Genomic DNA, 25,121 nt, shown 5'->3' with positions numbered 1-25,121 from the left:
TGGGGACTGTGGGCCCAAGACATCCCGGTTCAAATCCAGATTCTGCCACTTCCTAGCTGTGTGACCTTGGGCAAGTGGCTTGTCCTCTCTGTGCCTCGGTTTCCCCACTTCTGAAGTGGGGATAATTCCCACCTCAAAGAGCTGCCGTGGGAATGGTTCGAGTGAATGGGTGTGAAGTGCTTAGAACTGGGCCTGGCACATCGCGAGTGCTACTAAGAGAGAGCCGTGGTGGCGTCATTGGTAGCAGAGGTGGTGGCATCAGTGGCTGCCAGATGCCTGGCGGCTGGGGTGCCGTGTCTCCCTCGGTTGTTAACTGGGTGTAGAGTATGTCTGCTCCTGGATTGCCTGAGCGATTGATTAGTTGACGGATTGATTCACTCACGCACTCATTCAAAGAGGCAGCCGAGCAGGTTGGTATGGAGTAGGACTCGGGGCTAGAGGCTTCACACCCCGGCTCTGTGGCCTCCTGACTGTTGCCCGCAGGTTCGTGGCCTCAGCACTCAGCCTCAGCTGCCTCCTCTGTAAAAGGAGGTCAGACCCAGACCCGCTCGCAGGGTTGCCGTGAGAGGCAGAGGCTGTCGTACTTGTAAAGGGCCAGCCCCGGCCCTCGGTCTGTGCTCGGTCAGTGTTGGGCATTATCCTCATCACACACTCGGCAAAGCCTTGATTGAACGCCTGCTACGTGCCAGGGAAGCAGTGGCAGGTGCCCTGGGTGTGCGTGTGGGTGGGGTTTCCTGCCGGGCAGAGGAGCTGGGTCTTTCTTCAGTGAGCAGTGGGAGCCATTGAGGGTTTGCGAGCTGAGGGGCGCCCCAGCAGGGGCGGGGCTCAGGGTGCATTGTGCTGGTCTGAGCGAAATGTAGCCAAAGCTGAGAGAGACGCTCGCCCTCCTTGTCCCCAGACTCTGAACATGCTGGTTGCTGGGCGGCATCGCTGGTGGGCCGAGGAGGAGGCGTGAGCAGCAGGGGGACCCCGAGGCCCAGGTTGGCCCCTCCCCCAGACCCCTGAGGTCGCCACCATTGACCCCGTCCTCGGGTGAAGATGCTGAGGACAGGAGGGAGACGCCACAGAGGGGGCTTGAACCCAAGTCTGTGGGAGCCCCTGGCTTCCCTTCCTGGACCCGTACCTGTATTACCGGACGTGGCTCCCACGGAACTCAGCAGAGGCTGGTCCTGCTGGGAAGCAGGGGACCGGAAGGTGGGGGCCGGTGGGCCGTGTTCTGAGGCCAGCAAACAGGGGAGCCTTGCTCTTCACTTGTGGGCGAGAAAGGGCTGTTGGGGAGAGTGGGTTGGCTTCTCGTTCCCAGCTGACAGCGAAGGAGTGGACTTCGGGTGAAGGCTGGGGAGAAAGCTCAGTGAGGGCCGGGGGGGCCCATCAGCCTGGGTGCATCGGTCCTTACAGTGCCGTGGCCGCCCATGGTTTCTGGGTGAGTTCTCTGTCACTGGAGAAGGAAAGCAGTCCTCACAAGATGCTGTCCCACACGCTGCAGACCCTGGGAGGGAGACGGGTCCTGGTGACTCCTGCTGGCCGGGCCCCGTCTGGAGCTCAGGAAGACACGTCACCCTCGGCCAGTGGAGGAAGCAGAGGGTCAGCGGGTGTCCCCTCCTGCCTTGCACCAGGCCCGGCCTGAGCGTGGCTACAGGCGACGTCAGCAGGAAGCAGGATCGGGTGGGCAGGCAGAGCGTGTCCCAGAGTTATGTAACGTTTGGCACCAGTGACTTCTCCAAGGTTTTCCCTCCCCCTCCTGATGACCGAAGGTTACCCTTTTCTCCCATCTGTGAGTCCAGGCTCTTGGGCTCAGCTTCCGTGTTTCTCTGTCTCTGTCCATCTCAGCCCAGGCCCCGCCTTGCCTTGTTTTCCTCTGTTGCCTGTTCCATGTGAGGCTGCACAGGCCTGCAGAGAGAGGTGGTCAGACAGGGAGGTACTTGAACCCGACCTGCACTGAAGTCTGGGCTTCTTGACCCACGAGCTGTGTGATCTTGGGCAAGTGTCTTGGCCTCTCTGGGCCGGTGTCTTTGTCTATCAGGTTCATGCATCTAAATCAGTAGTTACAGAGTGTCTCTTCTGTGCCAGGCACTGTTCCAGGTGTCCTGGGGATACAGCTGAGAACAGACAAAGATGCCTGCCCTTGAGTTAATTCTAGTTCTAGAGACAAATTAACTCACAGGTAATTTCAGATTGTGGTCTGAAGATAGATGAGGGATAGTAGTAGAAGGTGATTGATGGGGAACGAGATTAGCTGATTTTGACAGGGTAATCAGGGAAGACCTCACTGAGGAGGTGATGTATGAGCGAAGCCCTGATGGAGGTGGGGACGTGAGTCACGTGGGTGTCTGGGAGAAGGCTGTCCAGCCAGAGAAATGACGAGTGCAAAGGCCCTGTGGCCAGGGCATTGTAAGCCCATTTGCACAAGAAGGGCAGCGTGTTTGTAACAGACCAAGGAGGGTGAGCAAGTTAGAGAGCTGGGCAGGGTCCAGATCTAGAGCTCACTGGACTGTACGGAGTGGAGGAGACTTGGGTTTTATACCAAGAGGTTCTGGGCGCGTCTGGAGAGTTCAAAGTAGGGAGTGGCATATGCTCTGATTCGCAGAGTAGATGTGCTGATCCAGTGAATTAATAAGTAGAGAATGCCTGGCACATAGTAGGTGCTTCACAGACGTCAGCTCAAATTACCAATACTACTGTCGCCAGCATCTCCTGTTCCGTACACGTGTCCCAATCTTGAGGTTCGGGGCCACGCGTGGAAGGGTTTGGTGTGATTCCCGGGACACGAAGTCCCAGCCTCCGAAACCCAGAGCTGGGGGGATTCTGGTGTCGACATCACACTCACCCCACTTGGCCTGAGGCGGCCGGGGCTGCCGGCTCGGAGAGACCTCAGGTTCCCAGCGGGATGTGCGGCCCAGCCAGGCCCGTAGGAGCCCCCGTTCCCTGAGAGGCTCCGAGCATCCCCCCCACCCCCCGGGCAGCCAGTCGCCTGCCTCTCCCGGCTCCAGCACACCAGTGAGCCCCCGTCTGCTAAAAAGAGGTGGGCGGAGAAGGGGGATCCCTCAGCCGCAGCCTCAAACCCACAGGCCACACACCTTTCTCATGCCTCCGCGAGCTCCAGCCGGGGGCCCTCTGGGAGAAGCTCGGGGTCTGGGACCGCGCTGCGCCAGCCCCCAGAGGCGGGCGGATGGTGGAGCTGGGCGTTGCCCCCCAGTGGTCCCGCGGACATTCTGCAGGGTGGGGCTGTGGCCCTGGCCGAGTGCTGGTGACGGAAACCGTGACTAACGGGCAAACAGACATTTCCCTCTTCCTCCCCGAATTCTGAGCGGCTGCGCTCCGAGGTCCCCCGTTTGCTCGGGAAGAAGGCAGGACAGGAAGTGAGCCCACTGCCGGGCAGGGGCTGGGGCTTGGGGACCCCTGAGGCTTGCTCCAGCCCTGCCTGGTGAGGGGCCAGGCTGGGCAGGGCCGGCTGGCGCCTGGAGGTGATAGAGCATCTGCCCGCGAGTGGGCCGTGCTGTGTTCTCCCTCACGTACGGTGACGACGACGGTGGCTTTCCCCCGGGGACCGGGGGCGTGGCGGAGGGGAGGCGCGTTAGTTTCCCGTTTCCTGTAACAAGGCACCACAGACTGGTACAGGAGCATATATCCTCTTGCAATCCTGGAGGCTAAAAGTCCGCAATCAAGGTGTCGGCAGGGCTACGCTCCTCCGAAGGCTCGGGGGTGGCCTGCAATCCTTGAGTTCCGTGGCTTGTGGACGCATCCCTGCCCTGGGTACCTCTGGGTCCAAATTTCCCTCTTCTTCTAAGGACACCAGTCATTCTGGATTTAGGGTCCACCCTAATCTAATGTGAACTCATCTTCATTGCATCTGCAGAGAGCTCATTTCTAAGAAAGGTCACATCCTGAGGTTCTGGTGGGCGTGAACTGTGGGAGAAACCGAGTCAGCCCAGTGTAGGGGGCTTCGCTGGGGGCTGTCGGCACCTCTGGGAGTGTTTAGGTTCCATCTCCTTCCTCGAGGACCCCAAAGGGCCCAGGCTGCGATCCCTCCCGTCACACCAGCTGCACTGGGGCGGGTCTCCTCTTAGGGAGCAGTCCACTCCCCTGGGAGCCCCTGGTCACCTCGGACCCCCAGCGCACTCAGCCTCTCCACACATGGCCTGACTCTGCCGCCTGTGTGTTCAAGCCCTGGACGCTGCCCGTTCAGTCACTCAGTAAGTCAATCAGCACCTTCTGGCTGGCTCAGCATGGGCCTGAAGAGACACCCTTCTGGAACACCCGGCCCAGTGAGGTGCAAAGACAGGAGCCATCAAGGAGGAGTGATGATGAGCTGGGGGTGGGTGCCTGGCCCCGTGCGTGGGGAGCAGGGCTTCTGGGGACTGGGGGAGGCGTGGAGGGCAGTGAAGCGCTGCTCAGTGAAGGCCTTCTTTCTGTTCCTTGAACCAGCCCGCTGGTTCCACCTCTGGGCCTCTGTACTTGCAGTTCCTTCCACCCGGACCACTCATCCAGAGCCTTGCCTGGCCAGCTTCTTCTCACGACTCAGACCTCAGCTCAGATGTCACCTCCTCGGCGAAGCCTTTTCCTTGCCCCGCCCTTGCACTCTCACCCCACCCTGTCTGTCCCCCTCCGCAGCAGCCGTGCCCCCACCTCCGAGTCTTCGTGTTGATTGCCCACCTCCCCGACTAGGTGGCCTGGGGGCAGGGACTCTGTCTACCTCATTCGTTGTGTATTCTCAGCCCCTGGGGACACAAGAGGTGCCCTGTAAAGACTGGTGGGGTGAAATACGTGCTGCCCAAGCTAGCCTGTCCCCCGGGGCTCAGCTGGGGACACATGAGGCTGCAAGGAAAAGCTCCATTCATTCATTCTCTCCAGTGTACTGACCGTGCCCGGCAGTGTGTCCTCCGGAGGGTGTGGGCGCCGCTCTGGCCAGGACAGCTGGCAGGGCTGGAGCGATCATGGAGGGCCTCCAGGCAGAGGCAGTCCTTCCTCAGCTGTTCCCGAAGGATGTCTGGGCAGCCTATAGGCCAGGTTGCGCCCCAGGTGTATCTGGGGCATGATGGAAGAATGAAGCTCTGGGTAAAAATAACCGCTGGCGTGTCTGGCCATGCAGTGGGGCGCGAGGGGGGGAGGGCACCCTCAAGACCACGTGGCTGGGATCACTGTCCCTTGCGGCTGTGGCAGGCCTCCGGCACCGGAGTCCCCGGGCTGACAGCCCAGGCCCTGGCCCTGGCCCTGGCCCACTGCTATCCCTGTGCCCTAGGAGAAGGAGAGGAACGCGCGGAGGAAGAAGAAGAAAGCGCCGGCTGCTGCCAGTGACGAGGCTGCCTTCCCGCCCGTGGTGGAGGATGAGGAGATGGAGGCGTCAGGCGTGAGCGGGAACGAGGAGGAGATGGCGGAGGAGGCAGAAGGTGAGGGTGGCTGGTGGGAGCTGACCTCTCCCAGAAATGCCTGGGTCCTGCTGAGAAGGAGCCTGCGCTGCCCCAGGAGGAGAGCGTGGTGATGGTGGTGGTAGTGATGGTGGTGGTGATGATGATGATGGTGATGATGGTGATGATGATGATGATGATGGTGATGGTGATGATGGTGATGGTGATGATGCTGGTGATGATGATGATGGTGATGATAATGGTGAAGGTGATGATGGTGAAGGTGATGATGATGGTGAAAATGGTGATGATGATGGTGATGATGATGATGGTGATGATGGTGAAGATGGTGATGATGGTGATGGTGATGGTGGTGATGATGGTGATGATGATGATGGTGATGATGGTGATGATGGTGATGATGATGATGGTGATGATGGTGAAGGTGATGATGATGATGATGATGGTGAAAATGGTGATGATGATGGTGATGATGATGATGGTGATGATGGTGAAGATGGTGATGATGGTGATGATGATGGTGATGATGGTGATGATGGTGATGGTGATGGTGGTGATGATGGTGATGATGATGATGGTGATGATGGTGAAGGTGATGATGATGATGGTGATGGTGAAAATGGTGATGATGATGATGATGGTGAAGATGGTGATGATGATGATGATGATGGTGATAATGGTGATGGTGGTGATGGTGGTGATGGTGACGATGGTGATGATGATGGTGAAAATGATGGCAATAATGATGGTGACAGTGGCAACAATAATAATGGTAATTGGCATCTGTGCCCACAGGACACTTGTCCATTCAATCCTCCTGACCCCTCTGAGTTCAGTCTTGTGCTTGGTGACCTTACACGTCCAGGTCGCATCCAGCTCGGGTGACGCCTATTATCTTGCCAGCACATCTGGTGTCACATTTTAGAAAAAAAGAGTTTGTTTATTTATTTATTTATTTTTGCGGTTCGCGGGCCTCTCACTGTTGCGGCCTCTCCCGTCGCGGAGCACAGGCTCCGGACGCGCAGGCTCAGCGGCCACGGCTCACGGGCCCAGCTGCTCTGCGGCACGTGGGATCCTCCCGGACCGGGGCACGAAGCCGCGTCCCCTGTATCGGCAGGCGGACTCTCAACCACTGCGCCACCAGGGAAGCCCAAAAGTTTATTTTTGAAAATAGTTTTTCCTTTTTTTTTTTTTTTTTTAACCACACTGTGCTGCATGCGGGATCTTAGTTCCCCGACCAGGAATCGAACCCGCGCCTGCTGCAGTGGAAGTGCGGAGTCTTAACCACTGGATGGCCGGGGAAGTCCCTGAAAATAGTTTCTTGACCTGAACTAGTATTTTGCAAGTTGGCTAATATAAGTACAACCGATACCGTTGGTCGATAAGTATTCAAAAGTTATATAATAATGATGCTTCATTTTACTCCCAAGCTCCCAAGTGTCTCAATTTGGATGATAAACCGCATAGCCCCCGGCTTTCTATCAGGGGGTACTGAGGCTCAGGGCAGTTACACCAGGCACCCCAGATATCACACAGATGCATCGTCTGCCCCGATCTTAGATGAATTCTCCCACCAGGTGAGGGCTGCTAAGGAGAGAGCGGGAATCAGTCCTTTAAATCTCGCAGGCAGTTTGGCCCACTTCTCAGAAGGAGGATTTCTGCCTGCACGAGATGGTCACCTAACTTCAGAGCCTGGCCCCCACGCAACCTGCGGCTCCGCTGTACAGTCAGTGTTTGTAGACTCGGGGGGTACACCAGGCTGCCCGACACCAGGCTTGCACCCCTGGTCACTGATCAGCCTGCCTTTGGCCCCCGCCCCTCTCCCTTTTCCTTGGCCTACACCAGCCCTCAAGGCACGGTAGCCCTGAAGACCCCAACCCCTGTGTAGCTGAATGTCTCTGCCTCTCCTTCCGCCATCTCCCTGGCCGGAGCTCCCCAGAGGGGCCTCAAGTTCTTGGTGAAGGGAACCTTTTCTCCTCCTGTCCCTGCCCGGGTTCCTTCCTGTCCCTCCTATCTGCCTGTCTCTGCATTTAAACTCCCAGACTTCTGCCAACGTGTGAGGAAAGTGTGAATCACTCCCTGGCTCCGTGAGCAAGACATGCAAATAAACTCAGGCTGTACCAGCCTGCGGTGTATTCACCCGCCTGAATCCTACTTCCTGGTTGCGAATGGAGAATCAGGCCGTTCGGTTACTACTGTCTTCCCTTGGGGATGGACCTGGGGAGGTGAGTCTGGCCTCCTTGCCCGCCTTGGGTCTTTGTAGCCCAAGTTGACCAGAGGCCTGACCAGTGTCTGATGGAAGGCGTTCCAGATCCCTCTGGTCTTTGCATTCTGGATCTTGGCTCTGTAGCCAGGAAAAGAGAGCCTAGGGAGCAGAAACCCAATCCCCTCTTTAAATATCCATCCGGGCAGGATGCAGGCTTGGTGGGAAAGTTTAAGGAAGCCAGACTTTTGCTCAGCGTTAAAAGCAAAACAGGCGTGCCCGGTAAGAGAACTGTGCGGTGGTGAGCTCCCTGTCACTTGTAGGGTTCACACAACCTATCAAGGATGGGGGGGGAAGAGGCATTCTCTGCTGGGTAGGGGGCGGCAGGGGTGCTGGTCTGGCTGAATCCAAGGCTTCTGTGACCACCTGATGGCTCTGTGCACATCAAGGAGGCAGTTTAAAAGATCCTGCCCGAAGGCACAGGGTGATGTGCCCGTCTTACAGATGAGGAAACCAAGGCCCAGGGAGAGGAGAATCACTCACGTGGGGTGTCGTGTAGCTGGTGGACTTGGAATCTGCCAGCCCAGCCAGCATTCGCTGTGTAACTCTGTCCCTGTGACCAGGATAGGGGAAGTGAGGTAGGTTCTGGGTTAGGGCCTGAGGTCACCACGGTGGAACCTTCTGGAATACCCCGCCAGCCCCAACTGCAATGCAGACCTCTCCCTCCACGGGGCAGGCAGCAAGTGCCTTGTCGTATCCAGGCTGGAGGTGAATCCAGGGGAGGGAGGAGTGATCCATTTGGCCCCGTAGTGTCTTTAGTAAAGATCGTGGTCATAAGAGCAACAGCCTTGAGTTATTCCCTTTGATTGTCACAACAGCCCAATGGGTGCTGTCATCACCCCATTGTACAGATGAGGACACTGAGGCACAGAGAGGTTACCCAAGGTAACCGGTTGGCCTGTCTGGGGACCAGGGTTCAAACTTGTCAGGAGTGCTGATTCTCGGGCCCCACCTGGACCTACTGAGTGAGAAACGTTCTGGGCGTGGGCCCAGCCATGTGAGCCTTCACGGCCCTCGGGCTTGCTCAGGTCTGAGAACCCCCGACGGAGACAAGCCTCTGGGTAAGGGAGAGAGCCAGGCGTGAACCGCCCTTTTTGTAGATGAACACAGAGTCTGGGGCGAAGCCACTTGTCTAGGGGACCTCAGCGCCGGCCCCCTCCACCCTGTGGTCTGATGACGTGAGAGGAGGGAGTGACATTGCCGGAGTCAGAAGGCAGGGGCGGGACCGGTGGTTAGGGACACAGGATGTTGGGGTCAATCCCCTCCGGCCTCCATGCAGTGTGGCCTGGGGCAAGTGACTCAACCTCTCTGTTTTCTCATCTGAAGAGGAGAATGGTGATCATCTCCAACTTAGAGGTCATTGAGGGTGAGATGAGTCGTGTGTGTGTGTGTGTGTGTGTGTGTGTGTGTGTGTGTGTGTGTGTCTGTGTCTGTGTGTGTGTGTGTGTGTGTGTCTGTGTGAAGAGCTTTGCCCGGAGCCCAGCACCCACCGAGCGAGCGAGCCCAGTGTTGCTCTTGTTGGGATTATTATTTCTGGAAGGGATGGACTTTGCTCTGGGCCTTAAAGTGGGAGAGGCCGGGGGTCTGGAGGCAGTGAAAGCTGAAGGAAGCATTTGTGCAGGGCACCAGCAACCCCCGCTGGCCCGGCTCTGCGTCTGAGGGGTGAGACAGGGCCGGGCAGCCCCAAAGGCCTCTCCCCCAGCCCTGCCCACCTCTGAGGCCAGCACCTCCCACCCCAGGACCCTGGAGCCAGTGACTTGTCCAAGGGCACCCAGGAGTGTTCAGGGGTGAGGGCTCTTGGGACAGGGCTGTAGGTCCTCCTGCTGTCTGCTGGGCCCTGGGCCCCCGTTGCCAGCCCTGCCTGGCCACAGAGCCTCCTCCACCCCACCTGCTGCTCATGCCACCTCGCTTCTAACCCTTCTCTCACTTCCTTCCAGCCTTACACGCCTCTGGGAACGAGGTGCCCAGAGGGGAATGCAGTGGCCCAGGTACGAATGTGGCCAGCTGGCCGTCGGGGGCGGGGGTAGGGCCGGACCAGGGCGGGGGGCATCCCAAGGGGGCCTTTTCTCTACGAGGGGCCCCACCTCTGTGAGCCTCTGCCTGTGAGCACCACCATTTGTGCTGCTGCCACCTCTGTCCCCCCTCCTCAGCGCAGTGTCTGTTCCCCATGCTGTTCCCGGGCTCACTCCTGTAGATTAGTGTGCTTGGCTTGGCTGCTTGGTTGATTTTTCGTTAGTGTGTTCACCTGCGACGCGTACCCAGTGTGATTTCCCCAACAGGAAGTGTGGAGGAGGGGGGTTTCGGATGTCCCCATTTTGTAGAAAATGGGGAAAATTGAAACCCAAGAAGGGATAGGAGCATTTGTTAAGCCTAAGAGGCCAGGCCTGCCTGGAGCTGAGGTCCCCTCTCCCTTCATCTGCACACGCGTTCAGTCATTTGTTTAATACTTATTGTGCGCCTGCTGTGTACCAGCCCTGTGGGAAATGGCTGGGGGCTGCAGTCGGTGTGGACCCTTTCCCCGTGGGCTCCTTCGAGTTCACTGGCCCCGTTTTACGTCGTCGTGTTATGATGACAGCAGTGATGATACAACAGCAGACAGTTACCAGGTGTCACCCTGTGCTGTCACAGCCCCTGTGGGGTGGGAACTGTTCTCCCCACCCTACAGACGGGGAAAGCAAGGCTGGGAGGTCACCTGTGTTACCACGGCCAGGCCACCAGCCAGGGCAGAGCCAGGGTTGCAGCCCAGATGAGAACAAGGAGACCCCAAAACAAAGGCCTGCAGCCCTGGCCGCCCCCAGCCTGACTCTGTGGGGCGCTGGCCGCCCACCCGGGGGGTTGGAAGTTAACAGATTGCTGGGCTCCAGGGACAGCAGGTGGAGAGGGCGGCCAGAGGAGGACAGGGCGCTGGGAGGGGCGGGGGGCGCTGCCCGGGCGTGTAGGAGCCTGAGGGCTGCGCGGTATCAAGCGATGGGGTCGCAGCACCCGCCCTGAGCTCCTGCCTGGAGCCAGGGTGTGCAGTCGGGGCTGTCAGGGGCCCATTGTCAGGGCCGGGCCCGCCTCCACCCTGAGCCCCCGGCACCGCTCACTCCATCTTCACTGTCCCCGCACAGCCACTGTCAACAACAGCTCCGACACCGAGAGCATCCCGTCGCCCCGCACCGAGGCCGCCAAGGACTCCGCGCAGAGCGGGCCCAAGCCCCCGGCCACCCCGGGCGCCGATGCGCCGCCTCCTGAGCCCCCCAGCCCGCCTCCTGAGGACGCCCCGGCCCCCAGCGAGCCCGGCCCGGCCCCCGAAGCCGCCTGCCCACCCACGTCCCCACCGGCACCCGCCTCGCCCGCCGCGGCCCCTGCTGTGGTCCCCAAGGAGGAGAAGGAGGAAGAGGCCGCAGCCGCCCCCTCGGCCGAAGAGGGGGAGGAACCGAAGCCCCCTGCGGCCCAAGAGCTGGCCGCCGACGTGGGCAAGACAGAGGAGCCCGGCGAGGCGCCGCCGTCGGAGCCCATCAAGGGCGAGTGCAAGGAGGAGGCCGCCGAGGGGGGGCCCGACAAGGTCAAGGGCGGCACGGAGGCCGTAGCCGAGGCCACACCCGAGGGGGCGCTCAAGGTGGAAAAGAAGGAGGGCGGCGGCCCTGGGGGCAAAGGCCCCGCGGCCAAGGGCTCGGGCGCCCCCCAGGACAGCGACTCCAGCGCCACCTGCAGTGCCGACGAGGTCGATGAGCCCGAGGGCGGCGACAAGAACAGGTGAGTGGGCTGGCCGGCTGGCGGCTTCGTCGTCTCCCTCCTCCGTAAACGCTTACTGGTCGCCACCTGTGTACCGAGACGGCGGCGGCGCACGAGGCCACCTCTACGCCCTCCCTCGGAGGGAGGGGAGGCCACCACTGAGTGGTCCAGACGCAGGAGCTCCGTGGAGGGAGAGGGCAGCGAAGGGGGTTGGTCCCCCTCAGCGGTGGCCTCCGAGCTGAGCCTGGATGGGGAAGGAGGAGCCACAGGGAGAGCCGGGGGACAGCGTGCTGGGCAGCGTGGATTAGCATCCAGAGCCGCCGCCACAGGGGACCACCCCCAAGTCAGGGCGTCGGCAGGGCCACGCCTCTCGAAGGCTCCTTCCTGCCTCCGAGTCCTTGGCTTGTAGACGTGTCGCTCCGTGGTCCCGTGACATCCTCCCTGTGTGTCTGTGTGCCCTAATTTCCCTTTTGCTCTAAGGACACCAGTCCACTGGATGAGGGTCCACCCTAAGGACCTCATCTTAACTTGGTCACATCTGCAAAGAGCCTGTTTCCAAAGAAGTTCACGTTCATAGGTACTTGGCTGTTTGGACTTGAACATATTTTGGGGGACGCAATTCTCCCCTCAACACAGTGGGAACAGAAAGTGCAAAAGCCCCGGGGTGGGACTGAGCCTGCGTGATCCAGGCCCTGAGTGGTAGAGCGGGGTGTGTGTGGGGGGGTGGGCAGCTTGGGAAGAGGTAGGGTCAGCAGACCAGCCCACCTCGTGCGACCCCTCTGGCTGGGTGGGCGGCTGCATTTTGTCCTCAGAGGGAGAGAGCCTGAGAGAGCTGGGGTATGTCTCAGGCTCTGAAACCTGCCGCAGTGTGTTGGGAGGGGGCGGGGGCTTAACGGGGGCCGCAGGGATACATACGGGTTGGAAGGTGGCAGCGGCCGTGTCCCAGGGGCCGGTGAGGCCGGTGGCGGTGGACACGGGGCAAAGTGGCGGATTCCAGGATCCTTGCTGGTTCCTCCTGCCCGCGGAGGGTCCCCGAGACCCCCGACCAGAAGCAAAGCTCGTAGACCCCACTTAGGGCCACACGTGGGCAGCGGAGGGCAGAGCTGCGGAGATCGGCTCCCACTCTCGTCTGGACGGCTTGAAGGATCTAGCGAGGCAGGCCGGCCAGTTTTATTTTGACTGAAAACAGCGCAGTCTGTTTTCTCTCCTCTCGCGTCCCTCGAACAGTTCTGGGCAGCACGAGAGGGAGGAAAATCTGACTTTCAAATCCGACCTGTTCACCAGGAGCCGTTTCCTCTGCCCCGTGATTCACCTTGGGGGCATGTGAAAATGGCAACTTCTAGAACGTTCCGTATGAAACTAGGACTTGGTCAGAGCTCTCTGGGTCCCCCCGTGGCCCACAAAAGCTGGCGAGCCACGCCGTCCTCTGCCTCCCGCGTCCGGGGGTCCCTGGCGGGACCCTCACCCTGCTTGCGTGGCCCTTTGATAAGCAAAGTCCCGGCCAGCAGGTTGCTGAGGGCGCAGAGGTCCTGAGCTTCCTGCCCGGAGGACGCAGCTTGGAAAACAGTGCTCACGGCGGCTCGGCCTACCCGGGGTGGGGCGGGGGGGGCCTGGGCCAGGGTCTGGCCGCTCAGCTCACTCTCTGCGCCTGGGTAATGGGGTCAGGGCGGGCGGCTCCCCAGCCGGCTCCTGCTGGCCGCGGGGACAGAGTCATGGAAACACACGTTTCTGCTCTTAGTGGGAAGAGTGCTGAGCTCATGAGACAGCCACGCTGATAAGCGGCCTCCCTCAGTCTGTGTTTTGGGTGCACATGGAGTGACGGGCTGGACAGCTCGGCGGGTTGGCCGGGATCCTGACAGCCCGCCTGCACCTCTCGGGCCAGGCCTGAAGCCCCGCAGCCTACTTTCAGCTGCTCCCCAGCCCCGCCCCGCCCAGGGACGTGTCCTTCCCTCCCCCAGCTGGGCCTGGCTTGCATCCACTCTTCCTGCCTGAGCGTCCAGCATTCGATCCCTCGGGAGCAGGGGCCCTGGGCTAGGAGTCAGGACACCTGGTTTGTCACGCCCTCTGTGACCGAGGCCAGTCCCCCGGCCTCAGGGTGAGGCTGGACTCAGGCCAGCCTCCTGACCTCTTCCCTCCCCGGCCACCGCCACACAGGGCCAGGCAGGCGCCGGAGGACGAAGGCGAGATGCGTCAGAGCGCGCCCCGGCAGCCAGCGCCTCCCGGGAGGGCCGGCGGGATGGGTGGGCCCCCCACCCCAGGCGACCCCCGGTTCTGGCCTCCTGCCCACCGCCCTCCCTCCCGCCTGGGAGTCCCGGCGCAGTGAACCGGGCGTCCCTGGACAGACACAAGATGCATCTGGTTCTGGCCCGTGTGCCCGGACGTCGCGGGGCGGGAAGATCACGTCCTGCTTTCACTCTCCCTCACTCTCTGCCAGGCAGCCCCACCTGGGAGTTTTCTTGGCCCGCAGCCAGAGAGACTGGCTTTGACTGCAGAGCCTCGAGCTTGCCTGCCCCCGCCCGTTCCACCTCCCAGAGAAGGTGCCTGGGCACTTTCTGCCAGGGCTGGGCCTTCAGAAAGTCCCTTCTCCGGGCCTCAGCGTTTTCACGTATAAGATGGGTGTGGGCATCCTGGCTTATGGGCTTCTTGTCAGGATAATGGAGTTACGAGCCAGCCTGGCCCTTGGGAACTGCCTCAGACTCCCACCAGAGGTCACTCCGGGAGGAGGCTGGAGTGCGGCTGCTTCTGCTGAGCCCCTGGAACTTCGAAAGAATGTTAACAGCAATTTCTCCTTTATTTCTTTATTCCATAAGTGATTAACTGGGCACCCGTGTGTGCCGGGCGCCATTCTGGGCTCAAGGGGTTCCGGGAACAGGACAGATGAGGTCCTGGCTCCAGGGAGCTTACATTTTAGCAAGAGCGGCTAGTACGGAACTGGAACAGTAAAAGAATAAAGGGAATGGCCGTGTGATAAGTGGATGATGGAGAGATTGGGGGAGGGGGGAGGGGGAGGGGCAGTCAGGGAGGCCTGTCTGAGGAGGTGACATGGAAGGATGATCAGAACACGTAGTGTGAGACATGGAGGGAAAGCCAGCAGTGGGAACAGCCAGTTCAAAGGTCCTGGGGCCACATGAGCTTATGTTCGGTAGACAGCAAAGAGGCCTGTGGCTGAGTGTGGAGCAAGTGGAGGGAAGAGGGGAAGGCAGGAGAGGAGGTCACAGAGGTGGGCAGGGACACAGCCTGGCTCCACAGGGCCGCAGGGGTCGAGGTAAGGAGTGCACTTTTATCCTGGGAGCACAGGGCAGTAACGTGACTTCGTCTGTGCGGACACTGTTCACGGTCCCACCTATCCCAGCCCAGTGATAACGAGAAAGCTGGGGAAGGGGGGCTCAGCAGAGGGGGGGCATATACTGTTGCAGGCCCCCGAGTCCCCTGTGGCCCCTCCCCCTCCCCCAGCCCTGGTCTTCCAGGGTGGGAAGAAAAACCACAGGAATGGGAAGGTGCCCGAGCCGCTCAGCGCCAGGCTCTGTCCTCGGGGCTTCCCATGCTCCACCCACAGGACAGTCCTCGGGGGGGGTGGGGGGAGCGGCTGTTCTCATACCCATTTTACGGATGGGGGGACACGGAGTGAGGCACAGCTGGCTAAGTCATGCGGCCAAAGGTGGGATTTGAACTGGGAGCCGGAGCCCTGAATACGGGGTGGGGGGCGGGACCCTGGCTGCTCTCAGCCAAGTTGCTGGCTTCCCCCGCCTGTCCCGGGTCACGTGCACAGTGCCAGGCTCCGAGAGCCCCTACCCTGCCCAGGCCTCCAGGGAGGAAAATAAAAGCCCTGTCTTCCAGGAAAACAAAGGAAAGAGAACAGAGGGAGGGCGCTGCCACGAGGAGGGCTCCCGGAGGTGGTGCTTTTGCCCACCGTGGATGTGGGGTGAGGGGCCCACGTGAGCGCCAGGCATCTCCCCGCCCCCCGGTGCGGGGAGCTCAGGACCCCCGGGCTTGCTGAGGCTCTGAATCCAGACCCTCGTTCTTGGATGCCGCCCTCTTTACCGTCGCGTCAACTGTGAAGTGCTGTGCCCATGGCCGCGGTCGCCACTGAGCTCCTGCCTTGCTGGGTGAGGTTTAGGGGGGGGTACTCAGGAAATCCTGAGGGGTCTGGACCTCTGTGCTCGTCCCCCCGCCCCCGCAGCTGGTGCCTGCCGAGAGCATTCGAGGGGCGGCCCCTGCCCCCTCCAATCTGACTGCCCCCAGCCTGGACGGGAAGCCACCGGGAGACCGAGGCAGGACACAGGCCCGAGTAGGAGGTCCTAGCTTGCTGACAGTCCGAGTGAGACACAGACACTTTGCTTATTTTATATGTGTTATAAAAGCATATTTTGTGTCCCTGTAAAATTATATTTGCAAAAATATAAAAGTTTATATTTTAACTTTAAAACCTGCATTTTAGAGTAATTTATACAGCAAATAATAGTGTAACATTATTATTTTATTATCTGTAGAAACAGTACAGTTAATATAACAAACCCTTGATTTCATGGCTGGCAAATAGTATATTCTTTATCTTTTCCTTGTAACAGCTTTATTGAGACATAATTCACAAGCCATACAATCCAGCCATTGAAGTGTACAGTTCAGCGGTTTTTAGTACATTCACAGAGTTGTGGAATCATCACCACTGTTTAATTCCAGAACATTTTCACTGCCCCAAAAAGAAACGCCAGACCATTAGCAGTCATTCCTCATCCCCCGCCTCCAGCCCCTGGTCACAGCTAATCTCTCTTCTCTGCCCGTGTCTATGCATTTGCCTCTTCTGGGAATTTCATATAAATGGAACCATGCCGTATGGGGCCTTTTGCAACTGGCTTCTTGCACTCGGCATCATGTTTCTGAGGTTCATCCATGTTGCAGCCTGGGTCGGCACTTTATTCTTTTATGGCTGAATAATATTCCATTGTGTATATATATATATATATATATATATATATGTCACATTTTGTTTATCCATTCATCTGTTTTTGGCCATTTGGGTTGTTTCCACCTTTTGGCTCTTGTGGATAGTGGCTGCTGTGATCTTGTGTGAACGAGTGTTTGTGTGGATGTGTGTTTTCACTCCCGTGAGTATATGCCCAGCAGTGGAACTGCCGGATCCTATGGTGACTCTGTTTCACCTTTTGAGGAACTGCCAGAGTGTTTTCCAAAGTGGCTGCAGTATCTTCATCTTAAATTTAACTCTACAAATGCAAGCTGGTTCAAATGGACATCGATAATTAGTTGCGAGGCGCGTGGGACAGTGTTTGGTGACGGTCGAAGCTGGAGGTGGGGAATGCAGGACAGGTGATAACGTCAGTTCTCAGACCTGGTCAGGGTGCCTTGGCCCGAGGTTGGTGGGCAAAAGGGGGCTGGGCCTGAGTCCAGGGGAGCAAGGACGGGCAGCCACAGCAGGAGAGGCCTCAGGTGGTGCTCACAGCGCGAGCAGGATCTGGAGAGGTCGAGAGAGGGGAGGACGGCAGGGGGGTTGAGCCGGGTCGGGAGGACCGTGGAGACCAGCCGAGCACGGAGAAGTCAGGCCGACCTCTGCGCCCGGCGCCGCCTGCATGCCATGGGCAGCGCCAGTGGGCGTCGCCGAGCCTGACTCCGCTCAGCTGAGTATGTGGCAGATACGGCCAGGGGGTTAGCGCCCCCGGGACTGGCTCGTCACAGGCTGTGGTCCCGGCCGCAGGCCACGGTCTCACCGCAGAGAACAGAGGGCCCCTCAGCTGCGCACCACCCGTCTGTCCTGCTCCGTCTGCAGGAAGCAGCCGTGTTCTGCTCTGCGCTGGGCGCCCGGCAGCCAGCGCTGGGTGGCGTGAGCTGCACCCTGGTGGTCATGGATCTTACCCGGAAGGCAGTGGCTGTGCTTCCAGCCCGCGTGTGGCGTCAGTCAGGATGGTCACAGTACACACCTAAGGGCTGTACCAACGGGACCCTCTGGCTTTGGGGAACCTGACCTGCGTTTTGCCCTCTGGCTGAATCCAGCCCACGGCCAATGCCTTTGTGTGTACCGTTTGATCATCCAGCCGGCTCTGGCGCCCTGCAAGCGACACTGGATTCTGGGTCTCCAACCACGCACCCCAAGCACAACACCAGGCCTGCTGTGTATTCAACACGTGCGGGTCACAGGAGGGAACCAAGAGCTGGGCCGGAGCCAGGCAGCCCTGGTGGGTGGGTGAGGGGTTCTGAGGCTGCAGCAGACCCAGCTCCTGCCCTAGAGACCCTCGTGCCAGCTGGGGAGGCAGACGGGGATTGTGGCAGGGCACTGTGGTCAGCGCTGGCGAGTTCTGGGAATCCCTGAAGACTTCCTGGAGGAGGCGACACCGGTGAGCGGCTCTGGAGCCACGCCCCAGGGCAGGCTGTGCTCCGGTGTCCCAGACAGTGCAGCTCTACACTGGGGTGACCCTGTCGCTGGCATCCCACCGTGTTTCAGACCCCCACTCCGCCCCCCACCGACACACACACCGTGCACCCTGTGCAGGTGCGCTGCCCCGTCCTGCAAGTCAGCGGCAGACAGACATGGCCTTGCTTTGGAGGACGAGGCAGCTGCAGGCCCTGCTCAGCCCCACAGCCCCACTTAGGGCTGCTGGGCGGGCCGCGTACACGCTGAGCAGCCCCTCCACGTGGAGCCTGTACCCGCCCGCTTTAGCGCCTCAGCAAATGGTGTGCAGGCAAGATTGCCAGTATCTCAGGTTGCATTCGGGCTGGGTGGGGGGCTCCCCAGTTCTGGTCTCCAATAAGCAAGGTCCTCTCGGCGCCGTGCCCCAGGCCCTACCCTGGCACCTGAGCCTCTCCTATGTGGGTGATGGGTCATCTCCCTGAACCCCTCAAGCTCCCCAAGCCTTAAGCCGGCTGATTCTTGGCCTTTCTGGCAGCTTCCAAAGGGCCGAGCGTGGTGCGGGCCCTTAGTGTGGGTTTCTCTGGGGCTTTCCTTGCCTTGGGCTGTCTCCGGAGCGTTTGATCCTGGCTGGGCCTCTGGGCCGGGGTGGGAGGGGTCTTGGCCCCATGTGAGGCCTGCATGGACCAGAGGAGGGAGGGAGGGAGGGAAGGAGGGAGGGAGGGAGCAGACCCCACCGTGACCCCAGGTCTCCTGGGCCCCGTGATCCTGGACCTTCGCCTCCCTCTGGCAGCCCCTCCGGCCCCGTCATCCAGGCTGGAGCCAGGAGGCCGGGAGCCCGTGGGCCTGACGCTGGTCTCCCCCGCAGGCTCCTGTCGCCACGGCCCAGCCTCCTCACCGCGACCAGCGACGCCAGGACCAACGCCTCGCCCCAGAAGCCGCTGGACCTGAAGCAGCTGAAGCAGCGGGCGGCTGCCATCCCCCCGATTGTGAGTCCCGGGCCCACCTCCCGCGCCCCAGGACTCCCGCCGAGCCGGGCCGCGGCCCCCGGGCTCCTGCGACCTCCACCTCCTGTTGGGGGGACGGTAGACCTGGCCGGGCAGGCGGGGCCCCGGCACCTGCAGCCTGGCTCTGCCCGCGTCTCCCGTTCCCTGGGGAGAGTCCCGTGGAGACAGGTGGGGAGGCTGGGGGATTGGCGAGGTGTCCGCCCTGGCCTCCGTCCCCACCCCGCCCGCCGAGGGTTCTGCAGAGCCGCCCAGACCTCGCAGGAAGCTCCCGGAGCTCGCTGTCACAGCTCCTCTTGGGGCGGAGGGCGGCGCCCACACTTACCGAGAGGCCCTCCGCTGGGGGGAGGTGGGGGAGCTGGAAGATTCTTCCCCAGGCCGAGCAGGAGGGCCCTCCGAGGTGCCCCTCACTCGTGACGGCTCAGTCGTGGCCAAAGCCGTCCCTCTGCAAGGAGGTGGGCCGGGCCTTCAAATGCAGCTGGGGGCTCTGGGCTGAAAGGCTCTGAGCTGACCGGGGCTTTCCGAGTGAGGGGCACAGGCGCGCCAAGCCACGTTGCCCCCCGAGGCCGGGCCCAGTCCCATTGGTCGGCCCCGCTCCCTCTGAGACCCGGAGCGATTTGGGGACGGGGCTGGTGGGGAGGGTAACGGGGGCTCCCCCAGCCACGGCCGGGCAGCTGGGATGGGCGGGCACAGCCCCTACGCTCTGCGCAAAGCCCCGCCCTCCGGGCCCCCAAGCCGCGGGCCCTTGGGCACGTCGCTGCCTCCCCCTGGGCCTCAGTTTCCAGGCTGGCCCCACGCAGGGAGCCTGGAGGGCATTCCCTGACCTCTGTGACCTGTGGGCGGACGGGCTGTGAAGAGGCTCAGTCCTCCCGGCTTCCCTCAGCAGGTCGCCAAAGCCCACGAGCCCCCCCGGGAGGACGCGGCGCCGGCTGCTCCGCCGCCGCCACCGCAGCACCTGCAGCCAGAGAGCGACAGCCCCCAGCGGCCCGGCAGCAGCCCTCGAGGCAAAAGCAGGAGCCCTGTGCCTCCCGCTGAGAAGGAGGGTAAGTGTGTGTCGGTGGCCCGGGGAGCACGGGGGAGGCGGGCCGGTGGGTGGACGGGCCTTTGTGTGTGCAGAGCAGCGCCTGCGGAGTCCAAGGCCGCGGGGGCCCGACAGGCCAAGTAAATGAGCGAAACATGCCGGGGGGTGGGGGGGTGAGGCAGTTGGGGGCTGGGCACTGGGGCAGTTGGAGACTCCCGTTCTTTCTATTCTAAAGTGGGTGCATATTGGTCTAGCCGAGAGTCACCATGTGGCAATACAGGTCTGGGGGGTGTTCTTCCAGAGAAGCTAGAAATCCATCTTTTCATGTGAAATCTTCGAATTTCTCAACATTGGCCACTTCTCAAAATTTTCAGAAGCACTGCGCATGTACGAAAACATGTCTATAGCTCAGTTTCTGGGTCCACGTGGTTCAGTCCACGCATGAGCTTCTAGAACCGTGAGGTTCAGCGCCTGCTGGCAGCAGCTCTGGGGCCTGGGCGGGAAGCACTGCCTCCTCCAGCTTTCGCCCTGACCTTATTCCAGGCCGAGGTCACTGGGGTGCCAGTGGGGTGATTCCCCGAGCAGCTGTGTTGCAGCAACTGCCCGGGGCAGGCTTTACTGTCACCAAGTGAAGTGCAAGGTCAGGAGGCAGGTGGGGCACGGTTTCTCGTTCTCTGGATCTTCTGTCTCTGCCCCACCACCCCCACCGGACCCAAGAAGTCTCAAGCCTGTGGCCCAAAGGGACACCCGTCCCAGACCAGCCTGGCACATCTCAGGCACCGGGGGCTGACCGCCCCCAGAGGCTCCCTCCACGCTGCTCTAGGGGTCTGAGGGCAGCAGGACCCCGGGCCATCCTCCCTGACCGACGCAGCCCAGGGACAGGTGTGGGCAGCCAGGGCCACCTGCGTCCCCACCCCCGGCAGCCTCTGGTACGGCGTCCCGCCTTCTCTAGAAGGCCTCGGCCTCCCTGAGGGTGGGTCTGTGTGCCGGAGGACAGAGAGGAGGGCTGTCCCTGAAGGAGGCCAGCTCCACACTTCACAAGTGACAGGGCCTGCCAGACACTCCCCCGCTGATCCGCCCGCCCTGCCTGCCGCCTTCACCTGCTGCAGGAAGGCTCGGGTGCCACCCACATGGGCGGGCGTGCATCCTGGTTGGCACACAGGCCAGCTTGTGGCCACGGGGCCAGGACATTGGCTGAACGCCCACGATCTCCAAGCACCACGCCAGGCAGCGGGGGTTCGGCAGTGAGCAGGATGAAGTCCCTGCTCCGAGGAGCTGCTGTTTTTGCAAGAGGACGTTAAACAGGGGGACACGTAAGGAAGCAAGAAGACCTTAGGCTGGTTCGTGCAGCGAAAGAGACAAAACAGAATGAGTGACGATGAAGGGCTCGGGGGAGGGTCTCCGTGAAGAGAAGGCAGTCGTGGGAAGATCGGGGGGAAGGGCATTCAGGCATAGGGAACAGCACGTGCAAAGGCCCTGGGGTGGGAACAAGCCTTGGTGTGTTGGCGGAGCTGCCAGGAGGTCGTGGTGGCTGGGGAGGGGGTAGGATAGGAGGTGGGACGGGGAGATGGGGGACCAGATTGTGTGGGGCCTCGTAGGCCGTGGTACTGTGGGGCTTTTGTCTTAGGTGCAGAACAGGTCAGGCCATCTGATTTTTATTTTAGAAAGATCTCTTCTCTCTCCGCCTCTCTGGCCATTGTTGAGGAGAAAGGGTGGCAGGGAGTTGTGGGCAGTTGCAAGAGGCCGTGGTGCTTTTCCCGGCCAGCGATGACGGCAGCCTGGCCTGTGCTGGTGACCATGAAGGAGGCGTTGGGAGTTTGCTTCAGAGGCAGAACAGTGGGACCTGCTGATGAACCCGATCGTGGGGTTGAAAGCGGAACGTCTGCCTCTTCCTGGGGTCCCGCCAGCTGTCCACGCTGGGACCGGGACTCCCCGTGGAGGGGCTGGGGTTCGCTGGACGAGAGTGCAGCGCAAGACGTGGGGTCTGGCTCTGGAAGGACATTCCAGGGCCGGGGCACCAGCCCAGGGCGGATAGCTGCGTGGCAGCGTCAGGGGCCCAAACAGCCTTGGCCGGCGCCAGATCTGAGCTGGGCTGGGCCATACTTGGGTGGCTGGATACCACACAGGGCCGGGCAGGGCCCGCCGGGATGGGCCACGGGCCCTGTCCTGGGAGAAGGTGAGCCACCACCTGCGCTTTCTCAGTCTGGCACTCGGCCTGTTGGCACGGCAGAGGGCCGCGCCGTTTCCTGGAATCGCTCCACACAGGAGACGGGGCACCTGGCGTTAGGCGCCAAGGCCTGCCTCGCAGCGAGCACCCGTAGGCACATGCATGAACTTGACACCCAGCGCGACCGACCTCTCTGGTCTCTCCGGAGCCTCCCCTGCCGCCTGGCTCCCGTGGAGCTGCTCCGCCCGCTCGTCCCTCGGGCTCCCTGGGCCCAGCCGGAGGAACAGGTTGGAGCTGTCTCTCTCCAAGCTCTCGGCCGCCGGCCCATCCTGGCCCGGCCCCGGATTTCCCTTCCAGCACCGGAGGCCCCCCCCCCGCCCTTGCCCCCTCCCACGGCAGCCGGAGCTGAGCTGGAGAGGGCAGCCGAGGCACACGCGGGGCCGGGGGCCAGGCGAGCGAGGTCCAGGGCGTGCGCGGAACTTCCGGGCCCGCTGCAGGCCCCGGGGTGGGGGGCGGTCGAACGTGAGAATCCCCAGCCCGCTTGCTCCCCGCATCTGCGGGCTCCCCGCCTCAGCAGGCGCGCGGGTCCGGGGGGCGCTCGGTCTCCCGGCAGGGGAGCGGAGGGTGTGCTGCACTCACGCCCCCACCCCGCCTGCTGTGCCCACCGCCGGTGGCTCAGCGCTGCCAGGGTCCTCCTGCTCGCCCTGCTGGGTCTTCAGAGCTCCCGTGTCATCTGGAGGTGGCCCGAGGGATGACGCCTGCCGGGCGCTCCCATCCCAGGCCCGTCAGCCGGCTACTCCCCCCTCCCCCGCACCGTAGCCCCGCCCTCGCCACCGTGGGTCCTCCAGCCCGACACCAGTTCTCAAGGAAGAGGTTTGGCACTTAGGACCGATCTCAGCAGAGTGAGTGGCCGGCGGGAGAAGGAAGACGGCCTGGCCTTTGGCCGCGTGTGCGGGCTGTCCCCGGGCCCGAGAACCCAGGGCCAATCGTTGCTCCTCTCGCCGTGGTCAGTGTGTGTGGCAGAGGTGAAGGTTACAGCCTGCAGCCCATCTACCTGGGCTCAGAGCTCCCCTTTGCTGGCTGTGGGCCTTTGCCCAGGTGACTTCACCCCTCTGAGCTTCCGTGTTCCCATCTGCAAATTGGGGATAATCTTCGTCAGTTCCCTGAAGGGTGTGGCAAGGATAACCGAGTCAGTCCACGCAGAGCACTTAGTTGGAGCCCCCGTGGCAGGGCTCCCTCCGCCGTCGTGGTATCTGCAGCTGCAGCGCCTGGGAGGTTCAGTGGTCAAATCCCGACTTGGCCAGATATTTGCTGGTGACCTTAGATAAGGCCGTCGATGTGTCCGTACTCCGGTCCCTCTCAGCACGCCGGGCCCGGCCGCTCTCTTTCTCCCGAGCCTGCAAGGAGGCTCGCTGAGTTCACGCTTTTGAAACGCCCGACCCAGGCCCCGGATGTGGGATACGCTCGGCGCACGGGCTGACGTGTGCGCGCTGTCACCCCGGGCATCCGGGCCGCAGCCGTGCTGGCGGGAGCACACGTACGCGCATCCTGGCAAACCGTTCTGACCGCCTTCGTCATCTGAAGAGGTCAGCGAGCCTCTTCTGGGAAGGGCCAGATAGTAAATATTTTAGGCTTTGTGGGCCAGACAGACGGTCTCTGTCGCAACTCCTCGGCTCTGCTGCAAATGATAAATAAACGGGTGGACGTGAGCACGCTCCAGCACAAGTGTACACGCAGAAGCGGGCGGTGGGCAGGCCCCGTGCTACCATCTGCCGCCCACTGGTTTGGAGGTTTGTCCAGGCCCCTTGCTGACCTGGTGCCGGGCAAGTGCCCGTGGGATTCCAGCGCTGGAATCAGGGGCCGCCGAGAAGCCCAGCCCAAGCCCGAGGCACATCCGTGCTTGACAGGACATCACGAGTCAGTGTGGTGCCCGGTCTGCAGACTTGGGGGGGCTCCGTCGCTGTCGGCCAGGACCTTCCCCTGGCCGAGGCCGGCGCTGCAGGCACAGGGGGTGTTGTTTGAGCAGGGCCGCCAGGGCTGGGGGCCCGAGGGCTGGCCGAGTGCGGCTGACTGCCCTGCCTTTTGCCCCCCAGCAGAGAAGCCCGTGTTCTTTCCGGCCTTTGCGGCTGAGGGCCAGAAGCTGCCCACGGATCCCTCGTGCTGGACGTCAGGCCTGCCCTTCCCTGTGCCCCCGCGCGAGGTGATAAAGGCCTCTCCGCACACCCCTGACCCCTTGGCCTTCTCCTACGCCCCGCCTGGTGAGTAGTTCGCCCGAGCCTGGCCTCCTGGCCGAGTCAGCCAGTGCAAGCACTGGGCGCCAACTGTGTGCACTGACTCGGAGCTGCATATGCAGAAGGATCTCAGGGTCCCGGCGGGAGGGATGGTCTGGTCAGTGAAGGGGAAGGCGGCGGGGGGCGGGGGGAAACTCCGTTGAGATGTGAGAAATCTACAGGATTGCAATTGAAGCACCTGGTGCTGGGGAGCCCTGGGAGGCGCTCGAGCCGGTGAGGAGCAGGCCGAGAGTGGGAGCTCCGTCTTCCACCATATGGACTTTGAAGTGGACAACGGGCAGATGGAGAGACAAGTGTGAGGAGGGAGGGGCCTGCTTTGATTTACATATATAGTCAGGCTGGATTCGAGATCCTTCCTGGGTTCTTCAGCCCTGCCTGGCCCGGGCAATCAAAGGGGCATAGCCAGGGGCCAGTAAGGACTGTGGTATCAGGAAAGGCCATCCTGAGCAGAGCTGATCCTGCAGGATGAGTGGCCCAAAAGAGCCAGGAGAAGAACAGGGAAAGGCATGCCAGGCAGGGGGAACAGCACGTGCAAAGGTCCTGGGGCAGGAAAGAGCAGGCGAAGCTTGAGACACCGAATCAGGCTGCCATGGTAGAAGCTTGGTGCCCACTGAGCCTGGGGAGACCGTAAGCACCGGGTCAGGTGAACCTGAAAGTTGTGTCAGAGGCTCAGACCTTATCCTGGGGGAGCAGTGGGGAGCCATGGAAGGTTCATAGCAGGGGAGGATGTGAACTAGTAGACTTTTCAAAGAGATCCCTTTGGTTCCTGTGAGAGGAGTGGACTGTTGGAGAGTAAAAGGGGAACGGGGAGACCAGTTAAGGAGTCTGGGGGAGAGTTGAGGGGCGTGGGCCAGGGCCTGGGCCGTGGAGGGAGACTTCCCAGGGGTGGTGGTGTCTGAACCAAGGATGCAGACGGCTCGTCAGGCAGAGACGA

At 61.5% G+C, this 25,121-nt stretch overlaps 1 protein-coding gene across 25 annotated transcripts in view; it reads left to right on the top strand.

Moving 5' to 3' along the window:
- The window catches only part of NCOR2 (nuclear receptor corepressor 2), a 224,278-nt gene that overhangs the window by 170,086 nt on the left and 29,071 nt on the right, over nucleotides 1-25,121 (top strand). For 16 of the 25 annotated variants that reach the window (XM_067015111.1, XM_067015116.1, XM_067015113.1 and 13 more), the window contains 6 exons: nucleotides 5,240-5,387; nucleotides 9,567-9,617; nucleotides 10,740-11,367; nucleotides 18,573-18,693; nucleotides 19,592-19,751; nucleotides 23,990-24,154. In XM_067015111.1, the coding sequence (XP_066871212.1) occupies nucleotides 5,240-5,387; nucleotides 9,567-9,617; nucleotides 10,740-11,367; nucleotides 18,573-18,693; nucleotides 19,592-19,751; nucleotides 23,990-24,154 (1,273 nt within the window). The remainder of the gene's footprint in view (nucleotides 1-5,239; nucleotides 5,388-9,566; nucleotides 9,618-10,739; nucleotides 11,368-18,572; nucleotides 18,694-19,591; nucleotides 19,752-23,989; nucleotides 24,155-25,121) is intronic. The other 9 variants (XM_067015121.1, XM_067015136.1, XM_067015135.1 and 6 more) reach the window with 3 other exon arrangements.

The sequence above is a fragment of the Kogia breviceps genome, chromosome 15 (assembly GCF_026419965.1).
Source record: "Kogia breviceps isolate mKogBre1 chromosome 15, mKogBre1 haplotype 1, whole genome shotgun sequence".
Taxonomy (NCBI): domain Eukaryota; kingdom Metazoa; phylum Chordata; class Mammalia; order Artiodactyla; family Physeteridae; genus Kogia; species Kogia breviceps.
The sequence above is the reverse complement of the archived record's forward strand: the minus strand, read 5'-3'. Positions and strand labels throughout refer to the sequence as shown.